The sequence below is a fragment of the Siphateles boraxobius genome, unplaced genomic scaffold (genome assembly GCF_051911475.1).
Source record: "Siphateles boraxobius isolate OS27281-9 unplaced genomic scaffold, OSU_SipBor_1 77, whole genome shotgun sequence".
Taxonomy (NCBI): Eukaryota; Metazoa; Chordata; class Actinopteri; order Cypriniformes; family Leuciscidae; genus Siphateles; species Siphateles boraxobius.
This window is the reverse complement of record NW_027509205.1, coordinates 17,794,826-17,815,539: the sequence shown is the minus strand read 5'-3', so window position 1 is coordinate 17,815,539 and position 20,714 is coordinate 17,794,826. Positions and strand designations below refer to the sequence as shown.

Below are 20,714 nucleotides of genomic sequence, written 5' to 3'. Positions count from 1 at the left end.
CAAATTCGCCATTAAAATGAATAGTAACCATGAACAGAGGGTCTGTTTTGGAAGCGTTTCCCTTTCTCTCTCTCTCCCTTTGGTGTACGCTTCCCGCTGTGTTGCAGCTTTTGGCGTGAGAGTTGTCTTCCCTCACTTTATTTGTGCCACCAAACAGCCTTTGGTCCCACAAGAAGCTGACAGCCCCACGCTTCTGTTGCAAATACACTGGGATGTCTCATTGTATTTAATGAAGGGAAAAACTGGCTATCTACTATTAATGAACTTGGAATATAAAAAATGCATCCTTTGCTGAAAACAGCACAAAACTGCTTGTATTAGGCAAATTGGCAACTGGAGGGGGGCCAGAATCTAATGAAAGATCCATAGAATATTTGCTAGGGGAGGGAGGGTACATGAAAATGTAAATAGTTTTAAAGGGGTAGTTGACCCAAAAATTACATTTCTGTCATCGTTTACTCACTCTCATGTAGTTTCAAACCGCTACGACTTACTTGAAAAGTATCCTGGTCTTTCTTCTCCATAATGAAAGTGAATGGGGACTGGGAAACTCCAAACTGACAAAACAAAAACACACCATAAATATTGTTTGTTTGACTCATCCATTTAGAAAGACTTTGCATATAATGCATTATTCAACCAAAATTCGAAATTCTTTCATCCTCTCAATCCTAACCAATTTTTTCCAGGGGACACAAATGTTGAGATTTTAAAGAATATCCTGTTCTAACTTTGCCATATAATAAAAGTGAACAGGGACTGGTAAACTATTAAAACATTTAAAAATAAAAATAGCACCATGAAAATTAAGCCCATAAGATCAATTAATATAGCCTTTTTTAAATTAGGGACATTAGGGCACATTAATGTGATTGATTACAAAGAAAATGTAAAATGAAAAATGAAAGACATATATGTTGAAAAAAAAAGTCCCCAAATGAAGATTGTAGGGAAATTCCCTTATTACTAAATTTACATGTATTTGATTAATGCCGTTAATTTGATTAGAATTGAATTCACAGTGTCAATGATGACAGAAGTTTTGTTTTGGATGAACTATTCTTTCAAATGAGAGCAATTAAAATCATTTTTCAATGAAAATCTTGTCCTCCAGTGTAGTTCTTGCATCAGGTTTGATGTCACTGTGACATCAAATGTGTAGACCATCTAATGACACCTTATTTGATTTATTCTGTTCATAAAATATCATATGTCATCATTAGATTTTAAATAAGTTGTATGGATATTGTATGATACTTTTATGGTGCTTTTTGACACATTCACTTGCATTATATGGATATATTGTAATTGATATCGACAGTGGTGGACAGAAACAAAGTATTTTTACTTTGTTACTGCAATTAAAGGTATAGTTCACCCAAAAATTAAATTCTGTCAACATTTAATCACCCTCATGTTGTTACAAACCTGTATGAATTTCTTTCTTCTGTTGAACACAAAAGAAGATATTTTGAAGAATGTTGGTTGATGGGCCCCACTGACTTCCATAGTATTTATTTTTCTATGGAAGTCAATCACCCATATTCTTCAAAATATCGTCTTTTGTTTTCAATAGAAGAAAGAAACTCATACAGGTTAGGAACAACAAGAGGGTGAGTAAATAATGACAAAATTTAAATTTTTGGGGGAACTATCCCTTTAAGTACATTAAAAATAAAGTACTTCTACTTTGAAAAGCAGTACTTAATACTTTTACTGGAGTAATATTTTATTAGGGTATCCGTACTTTGACAGAAGTACTTGATATGTTTTCTTCGTCTACCAATGCATGTTGATATTGAAAAGACACCTTTTGTGTTCCACAGGAGAAAGGAAGTCATAAACATTTGGAAATAACATGAGGGTTAGCAAAAGAAAACATTCCCTTTTTCTTTTTTATCTAAAGTTTGAAATCTGTTAAACTTGCCCCTTGATAAGAAGTGTCAGCAGCTTAAATCTCTTGGCATTACACGAAGTCTTCAATAGTTTTTGAAGGCATATTAAGATCTTCCAGATATTAATTTTAGTGGTTGACTAAAAGCAGTCTATAGATATGCAACGTCTCGCACAGTGTCAAAAGAAGAGTGCTTGGTTTGTCTTAACAGGTCGTGATCATCACTTCTTTAAAGGGTAAGTTCTGCGTTTTACAAGTAAAGCCCTGTTTTAAGATCGTTTCTGATGAAATCAAACGGTTAAGATTAAAATTTGGACAAATGCTGCTGTCCCGAGAATTTTAGGTTTTTGTTTTAACACCCCCCCCCCCCCTGGGGTGTTCACTGATATGTTCACGCAGAAATCGCTGCAAAAGAGGCTTTCCAACAGGTGTTTTACCATTCGTTGTAAAACTGTGGACCTAATTTTCCAACGCCTCACAACCGGACATTCTTCCAAAAACTACGATAAAACCTATTGGAAAGCATCTTTTGCAGCGATTTCTGCGTGAGCATATCAGTGTACACCCCAGACCACTCGGTGAGTTTCACGTCTTTGTAAACTAAAGTTTAATGCGTTTATATGAATGATTGTTCCAAGTCACCTATGAAACCATTGTATAGGTGTGGGGGGGGGGGGGGTGCTAACACAAAAACCTAAGGTTCTCGGGACAGCAGCATGTGTCCAAATTTTAATCTTAACCGTTTGATTTCATCAAAAACGATCTTAAAACAGGGCTTTACTTGTAAAACGCCGAGCTTACCCTTTAAGTATTTGCATGTTCTCAAACTCGAAAAAATCAATTAGAACCTCTAAATCCCATTGCAATGTGAAATCCCGAAATAGATAAAAAGAGGAGTTATGTGTTCTCTGATCCAATACCCCACTTTCTTTGTCTTTGCATTCATCGGTACGTTCAGGCCTTTTTATATATGTCAGACAAGGTGACTGTGACAAAGGCCACACGAGGGCTTTGTTCATATGAAGCACAGAGGACGGGAGAACGTTTCCCAGCGGATCTGTTTCCACCAGTACGTCCCCTCTACTTTCATTTAGGACAGTGGCAAGCGCTTCAGTACCTCAGCAGCTGTTTCAGAGGAAGGGAGGTGTTCCACGCATTGTGTCCTGTGACTTTTGTTAATGTCACGACTTTGTTCTGTGTTTCAAGATATTTTGAATGTCTAATTAGCATTATGCATGCATTACGATTTAATGCGAGTCTTTTTTGTATGTCTTTTAGTGCGCAATATAACAAGAAGCCACATAAAATGATTTAGACTTATTCATGCATATGTTAATGCATGTGCTCATGTGGGCGCATGAGTTTGAATCTAGTTTGTGATACTTGGTAAGCCATGGTGCACTGCATATTCAGACATGCGTTTGGATTCGGTTCGTGACATCGCCGGATCCTGTTTATTTCCTGATATGACATACTGTAGTTTCCTGTCCTAACTCATATTCCCTATAAATAAAAGGAGCTGAAATAAGTCGAAGTTTAGTGGTTTAGCACAAGCTCATGTGGGTGATGCAGATTTGAATCTGTCTTTTGCTGATCCTGTTTTTTAGGGATACACCGAAATTCCGGCTACTTATTATACTTTTTTTTTTTTTTTTTTTTTTTTTTTTCTGAAAATACTGAAAATTTTCAGGCGAAACAGCTATTTTCGGTATACAATGTAATATCGACAATATACGAAATACAATGTCACTTAACATTACATTTACCTCAAGAAAGCTATTCAATGTCCAGAAACTCATTAGTTAGCTAGAAAAAAAGAGCATATATGCACTATATAATATTAATTATATTTTTACTTAACCTGTTAGTGATGTCTTCATGAATAAATCTGTCATTAAAAACAAGTTATTACAGTTTATTGTCATTTAAATGTTTATATTTCTCCAACAAACTGGAGTAGAAACAATTATGTTATTAAGAAGTGTATATAAAAGCTGCATTATGTGCATTTTAAATGTTTGTACAACTCAGTTTTAGCTATTTGTGTGCTGATGATTATTTATTAAGTTTGAATAATTCATTGATTATTTTCAATAATTTGAAAATTAATTCGAGAATTTTCATTTTGGTGCATCCCTACTATTTATTTCTTGATCTTCTCCGCTTAATTTCATGTATTCTCTCAGAATCTTTCACTTTCTCTGTAAAGTATGGAAAGAAAGAAAGAACAAAATTAGCTGAATTTGTTTGAATTGAGTTCATATTTCCTTGTCTTCTCCAAGTAATTTTCTGTCCCATCTTTCTCTTTTCTTAGATATAAAATAAGTGGCAAACACTTAACAAGTTTTATTGCAGTCTGCATTCTGAGTGTCATCTGAACTCTCCTGTTTCTTCTTTAGCAGACTTATTATTGACTGAACAAAAGAGCTTGATGACAGGTGACAGTGCTCCTTTAAAAGTGCAGCCCTCTCTCTCTTTCTCTCTCTTCCCTCCACGTAAACATTCGCGACTGACATTCAATCAGGAAATTTAAAGCACAGCCTGATGATCTTTCATTAGCCGGAGCCTGCTTGCTTGACTGCTCGGGTTCAGATGAGTGTGAGGGGCCGGCGGGGGCCGGTGGGGGCCAGTGCTCCTCCATCAGGCCTCATCACACTCTTACTGGAGGAGCCGCTGACAGTCCAGGTAGAGACACTGTGTAGTGGCGTGACCCGTTTCATAATGTTCCAAATGCTTCCATTTTTTGGGAATGACAATATATTTATATATATTTATATATTACATAAAAAAATTACATAAAAATTAAATGTACTTATTCATTTTATTAAAATATATATATACATAATTTTTGACAATTATTAAAAAAAAATCTCCAATAAATAAATTAATCACATTAATAAATATTTGCTGTAAAAAAGCCTTTAAATAAAGATTGTAGAAAATGTCCTTATTTTATATATATATATATATATATATATATATATATATATATATATATATATATATATATATATAATATAAATTTAATATATACATTTAATTTATATATATTAATTTAAGGGCTTTTCACTGCAAATAATTAATAATGTGATTAATGTATTAATTGGATTTTTCAAATAATTGTAAAAATTAGGTGTGTATATATATATAAATACGAATTTTAATATATAATTCCTTCATTTGAAATTATGTTTTGTAAAAATATAATAAATAATTAATCATGTGACTAGGGCTGTCATTAATTAATTACAATATATAAATATACAGTATATACACCAATTATTTTAAATATATATAAAAAAATCCAATTAATAAATATTTGCTGTGAAAAGCCCTTAAATGAAGATGGTAGGATATTTCCTTATTAGTAAATTTACATAAATATATGTTTGTTTTGATGAACCAATCTGCATATTATAGAATTAAATAGATTTGACCTTGATTTTGAATTAGTAGCCTCATTTATTGAACATTGTTGTGTTTGAACATTGTAGGTCATGTTTTGCTTAATACACTGATTAAGAATATTTTTTTCAGTGAAGGTCTTGGGTTGGAGCCCAATTTTGGGCTCTTTATAATTTACATTAGGCATGCATGTGAGAGTCAACTACACACGTCATGAATGAAACTAACTTGACCACATCAGATCCTGCAATATCCTAACAAATAGAATGCCCTTAAATAATGTATAGTGTCATCTCTGCACATTGTTCAATGGCTTCAATATGGTATTTGACTGTTTAATTCATATTAAGTATAGGTTATTTAAAATGAATTGCTTATACAGACTGTTTTTGACTCTTCTGAGGATTTAGTCAACTAGTAAATGGACAGAATTTCTGTTTAAACTTGTGGAAATCAGGCATGGCATTAGAATGTTTTACTAGTGGAGGGGGAGGAGTCAAGTCTTTAGCCCCTCCCACTGCTCACTCTCATTACCAGACCCAGGAAAGCCTGACTTCCATCATCGTCTGGATAATGGACGAGGGCCTAGAACAGCATGATCTGGTTCACGGTGACCAGAGAGGAAACAGGAGCTTGTGTACTGGTGCAGAAGGAGAGTCAGGAGCGTTGTCTGTTTGAGGTAGAGTGCCCTCAAAGGAGCACTTTGTTTACCAGTGAGAAGATCACCAACGTTTGGCCGTTTACGGACCGCAGATGTTTATGACAAACGGCGAAGGATCAGTTTATAACAGATGAGGCCATTTTGTAATTATTTTTTTAATATTCAACAATGTTTGTTATAAAAGGAATCTTTTATCATCTAAAAATGTCCTTTCAAAGAATGTCTTTCGATGTACAACAGCGGTCGGAGTCACTCCAAAAGCTTCGGATCAAATCAAACACAATTGCTGCAACTTTCCCTGTGTCCTGACTGAATTGTGAGACTCTTTTTGATTGTATTATACCATTAAATATTTAATGCGTGGCGTGGGTATATGAAAGCAAGGCATTTATCTGCATGAATTGCTCCTGTTTAGTCAAGGAAGTAATGTGCTTTAAGTAACATCTCTGTCATGCATAAAAAAATTAACGCTAATCTCTCCGCCGCCTGGTTTCCAGCCAGAGCCCTGGAAGAGGTTTGTGGAGAAGTCAATGAGTTGACATATAACAACACATAATACTTTACAGGAATACTGAAAAATTGTACAATGATATGTCACTAATATTATAGATTTAATATTATCCTGTAATATCTAGTTTTAAATTAATGAGAAGATTCAACTTTATTCAAATGTAAATGACACCAGTAAAATAGCAGAGAGAAATACAATCTTAATTAATGTTTTACAGTAAAAAAGAAGGCATGCATGCACATTGTTTATTCAAATTAAATAATTGTATATTTTTTTAGCATAATAAATAACTAGTGGATTTTCCCACACTTTGTATTGAAGTATATTATCAATCTTTCTATCTGTTGATGATGACCATGTTTTTGTGCTTGATACAGATCTGGTGTTTCTCTCTTCTGGTCAGTGTAAATGTTGACATGTGAGAAGGTTCACAGCTCTGTGTGTGTGTGTGTGTGTGTGTGTGTGTGTGTGTGTGTGTGTGTGTGTGTGTGTGTGTGCCTGGGGCGCAACACTTGGAAAATATTTAATTGGGCCTGTTAAGTATTAATTGACGTTGTGTCTGCAGAGTCGTGTATCGGCGCCTTGCAGTGCTTGATTTACTAAATAGCCAAACATCCGATGGCATGCTTATTATAATCTATAGTTGAGTTAAATACAGTACCAATCAAAAGTTTGGAAACTTTACTATTTTTTTATGTTTTTTGAAAGAATTCTCTTTTGCCCATCAAGCCTGAATTTATTTGATCAAAAATACAGGAAAAACAGTAATATTGTAAAATATTATTAACATTTAAAATAATGCTTTTCTATTTAAATATACTTTAAACTGTAATTTCTTTTTAATCATCATCATTACTCAAGTCTTCAGTGTCACCTGATCCTTCAGAAATCATTCTTATATGCGGATTTATTATCATTGTTGGAAACAGCTGTGCTGCTTAGTATTTTTTTACATCTTTTTTCAGGATCCTTTGGTAAATAAAAAGTTTTAAAAAAGAAAAGCATTTATTTAAAATAGAAATCTTGTCTAACAATATACACTACCGTTCAAAAGTTGGGTCTCAGTAATTATTTATTTGAAATAAATGAATACGTTTATTCAGCAAGGATTTGTTAAATTGGAAAGTTAAAGTAATGATTTATATTGTTAGAAAAAAATTCTAATTTCTATTTCTGTAACCTGAAAAAAGTATAATGTTATAAAAAAAAATCAACATAATAAATCACCATATTAGAAAGATTTCTAAAGGATCATGTGACACTGAAGACTGGAGTAATGATGCTGAAAATTCAGCTTTGATCACAGGAAAAAAATTAATTTTAAAGTATATTAAAATAGAAAACCTTTATTTAAAATTGAAATAATATTTCACAATTGTACAGTTTTTTTTCTGTATTTTTGATCAAATAAATGTAGCCTTGATGAGCACAACAGACTTCTTTCAAAAACATAAAAATATTAATGTTTCCAAACGGTTGACCAGTAGTGTATGTGTATATATGTACTAGAGTTAATATACTGTAGATAAGCCTTATATATGTATATATATATACATATATATATATATATATATATATATATATATATATACTTGAGTTAATATACTGTAGATAAGCACTTAAAATTACTGAAACAAACTAACATTAAAATGAAAACTGAAAAAAATAAGAATAAAAGCTAACTCAAAACAGTAATAAGTACTATAATTGTATAAAAAGTACTATAAAAAATTCTAGTAGTAAAAATGATGTCATCAGCCTTCGCCGTCCCCGCAGGCGTTGATTGTGCAGTCTGAACAGTTACAGCACGTTGCTTTTGCATCTTCCATATTTCCTGTGCTACACTGCAGACGTGTTGGGAGTGGCTGGCGCTGCTAAATGAGAATGTCTTGCTGTTACATGCGATTTATCAAAGTCTTCGTGCGCCGCAGCTCGGCACGCCGCAAGACTCTTGAACTCTATTTAGGGCACAGTTAGGTAAACCCACAGTGATCTTGGCTGTCATACCTTATGACAAAAATCAATAGCCAAACCAGTGTGTCCAACAAAGGCCTGCCTGTGCAGTACTGACTGCAGTGGAGATTACAGCACTCACATGACCTGCTTCGTTAGCGTGTGTGTGTGTGTGTGTGTGTGTGTGTGTGTGTGTGTGTGTGTGTGTGTGTGTGTGTGTGTGTGTGTGTGTGTGTGCAGCCTTTTTATGTGGGACACGAAAATCTTCCCTTTTCTCTCTCTCTCTCTTGCTCTCTGATTCTGCCTCTCTCTTTTTTTAAAGCGTGGCATAAATCCGGGAGATGAAAATGTCATGGAGCAGGTTCATTTTGCAAAGAGGTTTTGATTGCCATGCGCGTGTAATTGATTGTTCCAAGGACAGGGGGAAATCTAGAAATGTCATAACAGCCTCTGCTTAGGTCTCTCCTGCTGCTAGACAATCAATGAGAAGTAAAAAGAGCTATCGATCCATGCACGGCAAAAACTGTAGCCTGAGACGGCAAGGAGATCCGTGGCGAAAGTGGCACGGACCGCCAGACCTGTCAACAACGCCTCAGAATTAGAGGGTCTCCTGCGACGCTAGCGTTACCTTTCGCATATTCGCAGAGGGCCGGAGATGTTGCAGCTGGCTCCCTGCTCGCCCGCTGAACTGATCGATGATAGAAATGTTGCTGCTACGAGGGTAAATGTTTGATGATGTGCTGATAGTAATATTAGCATTAGGGCAGGCGGGGAAGCCGGCAAACAATTCGGGTGGCGTGGAAAACTAGAGACTGACAGGAAAACTTCTTGCACAAGGACTGCCTGAATGTTACGTTCGTTCCTTGAACTAATGCAAATCACACCCCTGACTGAATGCTGACTGACAGATTTACCCCCAACAGAACCTCACACGTCTCAAAGGGGATGATTAACCCACTGCAGTGGCACGCTAAAAGGACACGTCCACCAAGAAAACTCCAACGCCTCGTACGCCATGTTTTTAAGTGGCATTATTATTGTTCCCCCTGTATTAGTGGAGAGTCTGTGAGTCTGTTTGTGTGAGCTATGTCTAATTCTGTTACCGCAGTGGTTACCCCACATGATCTGGAACACTGCTATTCTGATCTGGTTTTAGTAGTGGTGACCTGACACAGTACAAGAAAGACTGTTTATTGTGTTCATGTCCCTGTTAGCATCGGCCTTATTTGACTAGAATCCACCATTTGTGGCATGAGTTTGATTGGACGCATGGCCTTAAAGGGATAGTTCACCCCAAAAAAGAAAATTACGTCACCATTTACTCTGCTGAACACAAAAGAAGATGATTAGGATATTTTGAAGAATGTCGGTAACCAAACAGTTGATGGGCCCCATTGACCTCCATAGTATGGAAAAAAAAAATACTATGGAAGTCAATGAGGTCCATCAATTTTTTGGTTACCGACATTCTTCAAGATATCTAAAATATTTTATTTTCTGTTCAACTGAAGAAACTCATACAGATAACATAAGATGACATCATTTTCATTTAATTTCAACAAAATATAAGCAAAAATATTATTTTACTATCCTAACTAAGTATGATTATATGATTAGTTGTATTTTATGATACAATTTTCTTTTAATTTAACTATTATATTTATAAACTCGATAACTATAATACAATGTAAATTACATCAGTAATTGGCAGAGACGAATACAAAATATTTTATATTAATAATTTGTAATAAAAATCAAATAAACTTTCACTTGTTTAGGTAAAGTTAAATAAATAAATTAATATATATTAATAATATAATATATTTGTAATATTTTAAAATATCTGATTATACATGGCTAGCATATTTTGGTTGCCTTGATGATCAGAGTTTGTCCTTTTATTTGTATATATAATTATATATGATACATTTGATCTCTTTATAATATGTTTTAGAGGCCGATAAAGATCTGTTATTTTTCACTTTTGCTAAGTGGTCATTTATTTATTTATTTAAATTAATTAATTAATAATTAGCATAATTTATACCCATTTTCAATGACCTATTTAGAACATATGTATGACCTGCTGGGGTCGTGACCCACAATTATAATGGGATAGTTCACTCTAAAATTAAAATTAAGTTGTCATTTACTCACCCTGGTATTGTACCGTATGCCTTTCTTTATTTTTCGGACACAAAAACAGAAGAAAAAAAATGTACCGCTCGCGCTCATGCAAATAATTCATCAAGCTTAAAAAAAATTCAGAAGTATCACAGAATGATCCCATGCATCACATGCTTTTTTGGGGGGTAATTCATTATATTAATTAGTTTTTAATTATTTTACAAAAGTCCTGACCTTGGCCGTTGGTCATTTGTGCTCGACTGCGCATTTATGACTTTCTGTTAGCGGCGCAGTTTACTCTCGCTCAGAGAAAAGCACACAAGTTTATGAAGATTAATAAAAACACAACATGAAATACAACGCCTGTAAATCCAAAAAAAGTATCCATGTACTTTTTTTACTGAGTTGAATATATCCGGCCTGGAACTCTGTTTGTCTGATGACAGTAAGAATGAAAGCTGACAAATGTGAATGCGTTCACTTATTGTTGCGATGAACACAACGGATATACTGTATTCACCTCAGAGAAGAAGGTACATGGATGTAATACTGCATGTTATGTTTCGTGTTGTTTTTAGTCTTGATTTCTCACAACTTGTGTGCTTTTTCTGGGCAAGTCGGAGTGAAACGCTGCACTAATAGATTCTCACGAACGTATGTCACGTAGCCATGCACAGAAGACCATAGAACAACACCAGGGTGAGTAAATGATAACTTAATGGGTGAACTACCCCTTTAAGAACCGCTGGTTTTGACAAGTTGGAGCTGTGGTGCTCAATAACTTCCTGATACTTTTTACTAGATCTTTCACAAAGCCAAAAAAGAAAAATAAATGAGCCTATTCCCAATGAAAAGTCTAAAATTTATATCTTCTTAATCATTTAAATTGTTTCTGTGTTAGTTTTAAAGGCTGGTTCAATCAAGAATTGAACAGAGATGTCTGATGGATCCTCATTTTGAAGCACTGTATTAAATTACACATGCATATTACATTTTTCAATGCTTTTTTTATGCAACGCTCAACTTTTTCACTTCTTTTTTAATATCACACTCTTTTAACTGTCTTTCATTTAACTCCTTAAAAAAAAGAAGACCCCCTATAACTTCATTTTGGTGCATGAAATTTCAAGCGAGCACATTTTTTTTCACTAGTACATTAAAATGAAGGTGCCAGAGGAAATGATACAGATTACACTCACTTTGATCCATCAAAGTGCAAAATCAGTAACTCATTACACTTCTTGTAGGTTTAGAATACGGTTCATCAAAACGTCTTGCCACCATTGTGCAAAAAAAAAAACTTTAAATCCATCACTGTCTCTTTTACAATTAAAAACGGTTTTGTTCCAGCCTTTGATCACACTTACAGTAATAAGAACTGACTCATAACTGACTAATAAGAAAAAAGCATAATAATACCGCTACTGTATATATGAATCAGATGTGAAAAGCGCATTTAATGCTTGCGTTTCTCTTCGCTCTTCTGTAGCTATTTGGCTGGGAATCCGGCAGCTCTTTGAAATCCAGCTGCCGCTGTGTTATGCCAGGAGTCTTTCCCAACGGATTAATGTTATAAACACTTAGTGGCTGATTTATGATGGACACCTTTGGTTTTTTGACCTTTGAATATCCCTGTCTGAAGATATAAATTTGTTGTGACACAGATTGGAGGGTTTACAGAAGTTTATGACATGCTAAATCTCTGCACAGGCGTGCCAGTGCCTCGTTTTGTAAGCCTAGTTGGACCGACGGCTGTTTTCATTGCTCTGATATAGCGCAGAGAGCCCAACAACCGCGCGCGGGCCTGTGGCGTACCAGCCTGCTAACTGCGCCTTGCTTCTCTGAGAGGTTAAATGAATGAGGTGCCATACTCGCACGATTCCAAAAAGCATTCATGTATGCGCTGCTTGGACCAAATCAAAATAATGCATATTGAATATTACTGAAATTAATACAAATGGCCCACTTCGGAGATCAAATTATGCTTTGCTTGTTCTATTGGCTCAAACATCAATAACAAAAGAGGGGGGTGGGATTCGACTTCTGCTGGCCTGCTCGTGTGGCTGCGTCCTAATGTTGACAGTAGTGGATTATGGGAAAGGCTGGTGTATCTCATGTCTGTGGGAGTGGTGTCCTTGTGTTTGATCTTGTACTCCGAGATCCTGCCACTTGGCAGGGATCACAAGCTGGCTAACACAAGCTCCCTGTTACAAATGGGTAAGGAAGGGAAATGTAACCATTCATGAAGGGATTTTGGAGAGATCTGGGCCTGGAAGGTTAACATGTGCCTGTGGTTGTATTAATGTTTATCCCAGATGCTCGGAGGATGGAGAAATTAGAGCTCGGGGAACAGTGACTGCAATAATGCCACCCACATTAATCTATGAAACGGGTGCCTTTTCCAGCTTGATGAGGTTTCTAAAGTAAATAATTTCAAGGTTTTATCAGACAGATAATAAGTATCGCAACAAGTATGCTGCATTGCATTGTTCAAGCTAAATTAATATATTTTAATAATTTTATTCAGCAAGGAGGACACATACATTTGTTTAAACGTGACAGTAAAGACATTTGTAATGCTTTCAAATAAATGCTGTTCTTTCTATTCATCAAAAGAATCCTGAAAAATTTAACAGTTTCCACAAAATGATGAAGCAGGACAAATGTTTTCAACATTGACAATAATCAGAAATGTTTCTTGTGCAGTAAATCAGCATATTAGAATGATTTCTGAAGGATCATGTGACGCTGAAGACTGGAGTAATGATGCTGAAAATTACGCATCACGGGAAAAAATTTAAATTTTAAATATATTCAAGCAGTTATTTTATCACCTCTAGAATAAAATACAGCTGAAATTAGTTGTGAAACAAAGTTAAGTTGTTTAAAACACAATGGTGATTGTATGCATAACAATTGGGTGTCACAATAAAATTAATATGTCAAAATACTGTAAAATTAGCTAGTATTTTGTTTAAATTGTTTTGAAGTTTAAGGACATGGTTTCCAGGCTGAGCTGATCCAAGTTATGAAACATGCATTAAACCATGCTAATTGCTCTGAATGAGACACTCCTCAGACCTGTCCTGTTCTTTTATTAGGTTGAAGAGTATTACATGTTCACTAAAATGTAGTGTGGTTGACTAATGCATTTTTTCATTTAGCCGTCTATCTTTCATCCGCAGTCCAAATAGCCGTCGATTGATTCCTCCAGGTGTATGGTGTCATGGTGACTTTGCTTGTTTAGATTGTAAATACTCTCATGGAGCAGCTATCGTATAAAAATCTCATAAACACAGAGATATGCAGAAACATGCCAGTCTCTGAAAAAGTGGGTTGCACCATGACTTAACTATTTCGTTGTAACAGAACGGGGATTGTGCAATTGTGTACAGGAAGACAGGGTTAATTTCAGTCTCAAAATTATACTAGTTTTTTATTTTTTTTGATCCCACACATCCTGTAAACAATCTAAAGCTACACTGCTGTCTGTCATGATGGCTGAGTGATTACAAACAGTTGAGACACCACAGAGAAGCCATCCACACGATCTCACTCCTTTTATGTCACAACTATATATACACATTGCAATACATAAAACATTATTCTCCTCTTGGAAAAAGCTAGTGCATGAGCACATTCTGGGATGCAATCATCCGTCGTAGTCAGTCATTTGAGAAATCTTCATTGCGGAAGATCAAGGTCGTGGCATGTTGGGAAACTTTTGTACCGGCACGTCGGGCCCCTTGTTTGAGGGACCCCATTCTTTGAGTTTGTTTGGAAAGGCTAAATCCCAGCTCCATCTTTATCCATTTGCTGACATCAGTTCACCTCCAGGCGTACTCCTGAGGCACCTTTGAAATATTGATAAAAAGTCTTATTTTCAGAATCCAAAGGCACAGGACATGGTGAGAGCTACACGGCGTAGCACTTTCAGTACTCATATTCAAGAGTTGCCCTCATTGAGCATCACCAGCTCAAAAAAAATATTAACCACTTGAAAAGCAAGTGCCTGGCCTGGGCTGTTAGGTCCTATGTATATTTAACTGAGCACATCTGTGCGTAACAGCACTTGAAATTCAAAGTTTTATACAAATATGTGGTCATTAAATATAGATGATCTTGATTTTTCTCAACCGCAGTGATTGATGTAATAGACTGACTTGGATACATTTTATATTAAGTGAATAATACAGTACGGTTTAAGTAGTGATGAAAGATTTAGGAAATGATTTTTTTGAATCTAGTCAATAGTGGTTCATTTGTAGCCAGCACATATTCAGGAGGGATCAGAAGGATGCCAGGTTGCATTTAACTATTTTTAACTTATGATGTTTTTGCCTCGTTTTGAATGAGAATGATTGACAGTAAATAGTAACTTTTTAGACATTGTGAACTCACTTTTTAACCATTTAATGCTTTAAAGTGAAATATATCTTCAGATCATCTTTATCGTACGCAGACTTTTTAATAGATTTAACTTTAGGTTTTGAGATGCGCAGGAATCAACTTAACTCCTATCAAATTATAGTTTAACAACTACTCAACTAATGCGATAACGCTCATCAGTTAGAGAAAATCACCTTTTGTTTCTCTGCACCCATACAGCTGTTGTAAACAGATTAAACCTTGAGGAAACTAAGTCAGTGACTTGTGACTTATGAATCACACATACTGCCAAATGGCCCACTATTATCAAGAGAAGATTACAGGCACAGAAGCTTCTGTGAGAAAGGATTACAATGCTACATATAGATGACAGTACTGCACACTGATTTCTAATAATAAATTACATCAACTTAATACAAACACAACAATCTCTGATGCTCACATATTGTATATACACTAAAAAGACATTCAAAGTTTGATTTTTACAGTTATATCTTTAATGCATTTCTATAACTGATTATAGAAAAATACAATAAAACAATATTCTTACAAACTGAAGGAAAGCAAACTTTTCTCAGGAAATATCGATATATGTGATTATTTGTTATTCATCTCATTAATCACTGTATTACAGTTCGGTTGACAGCACTAATAACACTTTTTCTCCATCTCTTCTGTTTTCAGCATATGAGCCAGATGATGATGTCGGTGTCCAAGAGTCGATCACAGGGGAGGAGGGCGAAAATGAAATGCAGACAGAGGAGGAGAATTCTGAGAGGCCCACTTCCAAGGACAAAGAAGACAAAGACATAGACAACAAAAGCAGCTACAGCTTCCAAAACTCTCCGGTCAGTGTCCTATCCAACCAGGAGCTTGAGCTGGAATCCCATCTGAGCGATGGCAGTGACAGACTGTCTGACTTTAAGACCTCACCACCAGGAAGTCAGAAGGACACAGAGAGCCAGAGCTCAAAAGTGAAGGATGACATGCACAGTAGCCTGGAGAAAATGAGGGCTGCCTATGCCAACTTCCTTTCAGACTCCTACTGGTCAAAGATTGGACTAGATTTGAAGGTTGATAACACTGGCAGCAAAGCAAACTGTGACAGCACCAACGGGAGCACCAAGAGCGAGTTTGACTGGCACCAGGATGCACTTTCAAAAACCCTGCAGCAAACGCTGTCCCCGAAACCTGTGTCAAAGCCTAATCTATTCAGCTCTGTCCACCTGTACAGGCAAAGTAGCAAAGCGTGCGGCACGGTCTTTACGGGAGCTAGCCGGTTCCGCTGCAAAGACTGCAGTGCAGCGTACGACACCCTGGTGGAGTTGACGGTACATATGAACAAGAGTGGCCACTACCAGGATGACAACCACAGCAGGCAGAGCATCGCCTCCACTTCATCATCCAAGAACCGGAAGAGGAACCTTCAAGACATGGAAGGCAAGGAAGATGCACAAAAGGTGCTGAAGTGCATGTTCTGTGGCCACTCTTTCGAGTCTCTACAAGACCTAAGCGTCCACATGATTAAAACAAAGCATTACCAGAAAGTGCCTTTGAAAGAACCTATTCCAGTAATCACTCCAAAATTACTCCCACCAGCAAAGAAACGTGCATTTGAAGCCACGAGGCCTTGTTCGCCTGACTCCACCACTGGTTACAGTGAGGCACAAAGATTGTCCGGCCTTGCCAATGCTCCCAACAACCGCTATGGCTATCAGAATGGTGCTAGTTACACATGGCAGTTTGAGACATGCAAATCTCAGATCCTTAAGTGCATGGAGTGCGGAAGCTCCCACGATACGCTCCAGCAGCTTACCACTCACATGATGGTCACCGGCCACTTCATTAAAGTGACAAATTCAGCCTCCAAGAAAGGCAAACAATTAGCCCTCGATCCTCTAGCAATAGAGAAAATGCAGACACTTGCTGAACCAACAGTGAACGAACTCGGAGAAAAGGTTTCTCCAAAAAGCACAGCATCTGGTGACTCTGAGAGGGCTACTCCAAGGGATATGTCACCAGACAAAGCTGAGAAAAATGGAGACAAGGACGACAAACAAGATGAGGAGGACCGGAAGTCCACTGACGCCTGTTTTAAGTATCCGTACTTGCGAGAAGAAGACCTTGAGCAGGGGTCCAGTGGAGGCGGTGACATTCTCAAGTCTTTAGCAAATACGGTGGCTTCGGCTATAAATAAAGCTCAAACAGGGACCCCCAGCTGGAGCGCTTACCCAAGCATTCATGCTGCGTACCAGCTATCAGGGGTTATCAAGACTGCCTCCTTTTCCTCTTCTCCTCACATCCAGCTCAAGCAGAATCTCAGCCACAAGCACAGAGCCATCGCCCCCAAGGGAAAGTTCTATCAGGGTCTTAGGGGACTTGAAAGTTTCCAGGGACATCACAATTCAGACATCAAAAAGGAGAGGAGTGGCGCATCTGACGGCAAAGAGAGCCAGAGCAGTAGGTTTGATCTGGTGGAGAATGATGACAGTGATTGTCAAGATGATGATTCCTCCTCTTCAAAGCTAGATGCAGACTGTGTAAGTGAAGAGAATGACACAATCAAAGGGAAGTTGAGCCCAGCTTTCTCTGACAGAGGGAACCCATCACCTAGCCCCCCTGTCAGCAATGGGCACAGCAGTTCTTCAGAGCTTGTCAATGACTCCCAGGAAGTCCTTAATATAAACCCTCTAAGCGCACTACAGTCTGTCTTGAACAATCATTTGGGTAAAGCAAACAAGCCCCGGCCCGAAAGCTTCCTCTCTCATCGCACACAATCCATTTTTTCAGAACTGAGTAGAGGTTTAGAGAAACCAGTTTCAGCCCTCTCAGCATCTGCTGCCATCAGGACCAGCAATAGCTTCATGTTCACAAATGACGACCAGCCAATAGACTTGACAAAATACAAACAAAACAAACAAAACTGTTCCCTCTTACTGCAGTCCTCCACTCCAGTGCACCATAAACATGCACTCTCTGACATTGCTGACATGGTGAAGGTTCTTCCAAAAGCCACAACCCCAAAGCCCTCAATACCAGCGAGAGTGCCTGCTATGAAGCTGGAGACAGACGTGCGACGATTCGAAGACGTCTCCAGTGAGATGTACTCGGTTCACAAGCGTAAAGGTCGACAGTCCAACTGGAACCCCCAGCATCTGCTCATCCTTCAAGCCCAGTTCGCCTCCAGCCTTTTTCTAACTTCGGAGGGCAAGTATCTCCTCTCAGACCTCGGCCCTCAGGAGAGGATGCACATCTCCAAGTTCACCGGTCTTTCCATGACCACCATCAGCCACTGGCTCGCCAACGTGAAGTACCAGCTTAGAAAAACGGGAGGGACCAAGTTTTTGAAGAACATGGACACTGGCCATCCGATCTTCTACTGCAATGACTGTGCATCGCAATTCAGAACGCCCTCTGGGTTTATATCCCATCTTGAGAACCACCTGGGTTTCCAAATCAAGGACATGAACAAACTACCCATAGAACACCCAACTAAAATAAAAGAGCCCGAACTTTCAAAGGCGTTCAACGCCCGGCCGACAGATTCGCAGATCACAGAAGAGGAATCTGACTCAAAGTTCAAATGCAAGCTTTGCAGTCGGACATTTGCCAGCAATCACGCGGTCAAACTTCACTTAAGTAAAACTCACAGTAAATCCCCTGAGAATCATTCACAGTTTGTGGAAATGGACAAAGAGTAGCTTTGTTGATTTTTACTACTTGTAGTTATCTTGTTGGTAAATAACTGTAATTGCTCTGCTTTTATAAAACACGGGTCAAATTGTCTACTTTTTTTTCTTCCTCCTTTTTCTTTCCATAATGTTTCAAGTAGCATTACGTAGAATGCTTATACTTCAACTTCAGAATCAACATTTCATCATATTAAGGACTAAATGGACACACTGGCTGGGTTAGAATGAAGTGTACTGTTAGAAAATAAATAATCATAAAAAGATTAAGAATACATTGACGCAAGTCTTTGCACCCTGTTCAAATGCACCACCAGTAATGAAATGTATTACTGCTTGAGACATAAATGCTGATGTTTGCATGCAATAGCTCTGGCTATGACTACTATTTATTTGTATGATATGGCAAGTTTTAACTGTATTACGTTTAACAACAAATTGATCAATGCATTAACTGTAATTTGCAGATCTGATCATGCACTTGTGTGAACACGCAGGTGGTCAGACAGGTAGCCAGACACATTAAAAACATTTACTGAAATGTACAGTATATTTGCTCTGTAAAATGTTTGTGTCGCAACGATAGAACAGAAAAGCACTTTAAATAAAAGTTTAATCACGTTTAGGCGCAGATTCAGTGTGTGGGCTTGCAGATTTGGACAGGTTTGACACGAGGAAGTCTCACATTAATGTATATTTAGCATTGCCGAAAAAAAGTGTCTCATTGGGAAATGCTTAGTGAGACAAAAGAACACTGCACCTTTTATACCAATACAAATAAAGCATTAACATTTTCTAACTGTCTACAAGTCTTCACTTCAAATCCATTATGATTTTCTTTATTATTGATTGGAACATAACACAATTGTAATTCACACTATTGTTTTGAAGTATTTCTTCAGTGTGTTCAATTTTTCTAGGACTTTTTTTGATTACATTTACCATGTACAGGAGACTGGGCTTGGTTGTCACAAGGTCTCAGAAACTATAAGATTTCATTAAAGTAAAAAGTTAAATTAAAATTCTGTCCTGCAACGTAAATGATCTTTTGATTAAAAAAAGTGAACACAATGAAACCTACTAAAGATATAACTGTGTTTTAAAATGTAATTCAATTCAATTCACATTTATTTGTAAAGTGCTTTTCACAATACATATCATTTCAAAGCAGCTTTAGAGAAAATGCATGAGTTCGCATTACAATTTAGAGTAATCTGTTATCAGAGGTAACTGTTTAAGTTATGTATTTCAGAAATGTACATGTACAAATCACAGTTAGCTAAAATGTACTAATTTAAACAATGTAATAATTTAAGGCTGAAACAATGAGCTCATTAAAGTAATTAATACTTGTTTGTTAACAAATTATTATGACATATAGAAAATTGTAGCATTGGTGAAATAAATGTACACAATTATTAATTTTAAGTACAGTATGTGTTGGTCAAAAACCTTTAAACCTTTTTTTTGCGCTTTTGTTAATTGTTTTGTAGTTTTCATGTTAAGTAAGCTTTTCAAAGAATATTTCATTCCAGATTGCACTGACACAACTTACCCCATACAACTAAATGTGTTTTGAATTAACTGTAATTTAATTCATTTTTTTTTTTTTTTTTTTTTGGAATTGTTCAATTTTTCATTTAATTTTTCTAGCCAAGACTAAATAATTTGAGAAATACTCACTGGAGTAAAAAATATGACAACTAGCTCCAATCTCACTTATAACATTTGACCCCGATGATGTCACTTTGATATAGAGAAAGGCATATGATACCAAAACGATGAAAAATGATAATTGCGCTCTAAACTCACAACATTTTATGCCTTTCCCTTCTTTTTTCAGCAATCAAGCCACCAATTACCACTCCCCATCGTATCTGTTTTATAACAGGAAAGTGACATTTGGTAGTAAATGGGAGAAAGAACCTGGTGATTTGCGCATCCTGACACCGTCGTGCCCTCCATTGTTGGAAATGAGCAGGCAATCACGATAGCTCATCAGATGACTCCTAATGCAGTTAAAGTATTCCGCAATAATTCCTCCTTGCATTTATAATTACAGCCATAGAGCTCACACCTCAGTGC

At 36.8% G+C, this 20,714-nt stretch overlaps 1 protein-coding gene across 4 annotated transcripts in view; it reads left to right on the top strand.

The window, feature by feature from the left end:
* The window catches only part of tshz2 (teashirt zinc finger homeobox 2), a 122,344-nt gene extending 102,911 nt beyond the window's left edge, over positions 1-19,433 (top strand). For all 4 annotated transcript variants that reach the window (XM_077218861.1, XM_077218864.1, XM_077218862.1 and 1 more), the window contains one exon: positions 15,625-19,433. In XM_077218861.1, the coding sequence (XP_077074976.1) occupies positions 15,690-18,641 (2,952 nt within the window). In that variant the 5' untranslated portion in view covers positions 15,625-15,689 and the 3' untranslated portion in view covers positions 18,642-19,433. The remainder of the gene's footprint in view (positions 1-15,624) is intronic.
* Positions 19,434-20,714: the final 1,281 nt, after the last annotated feature.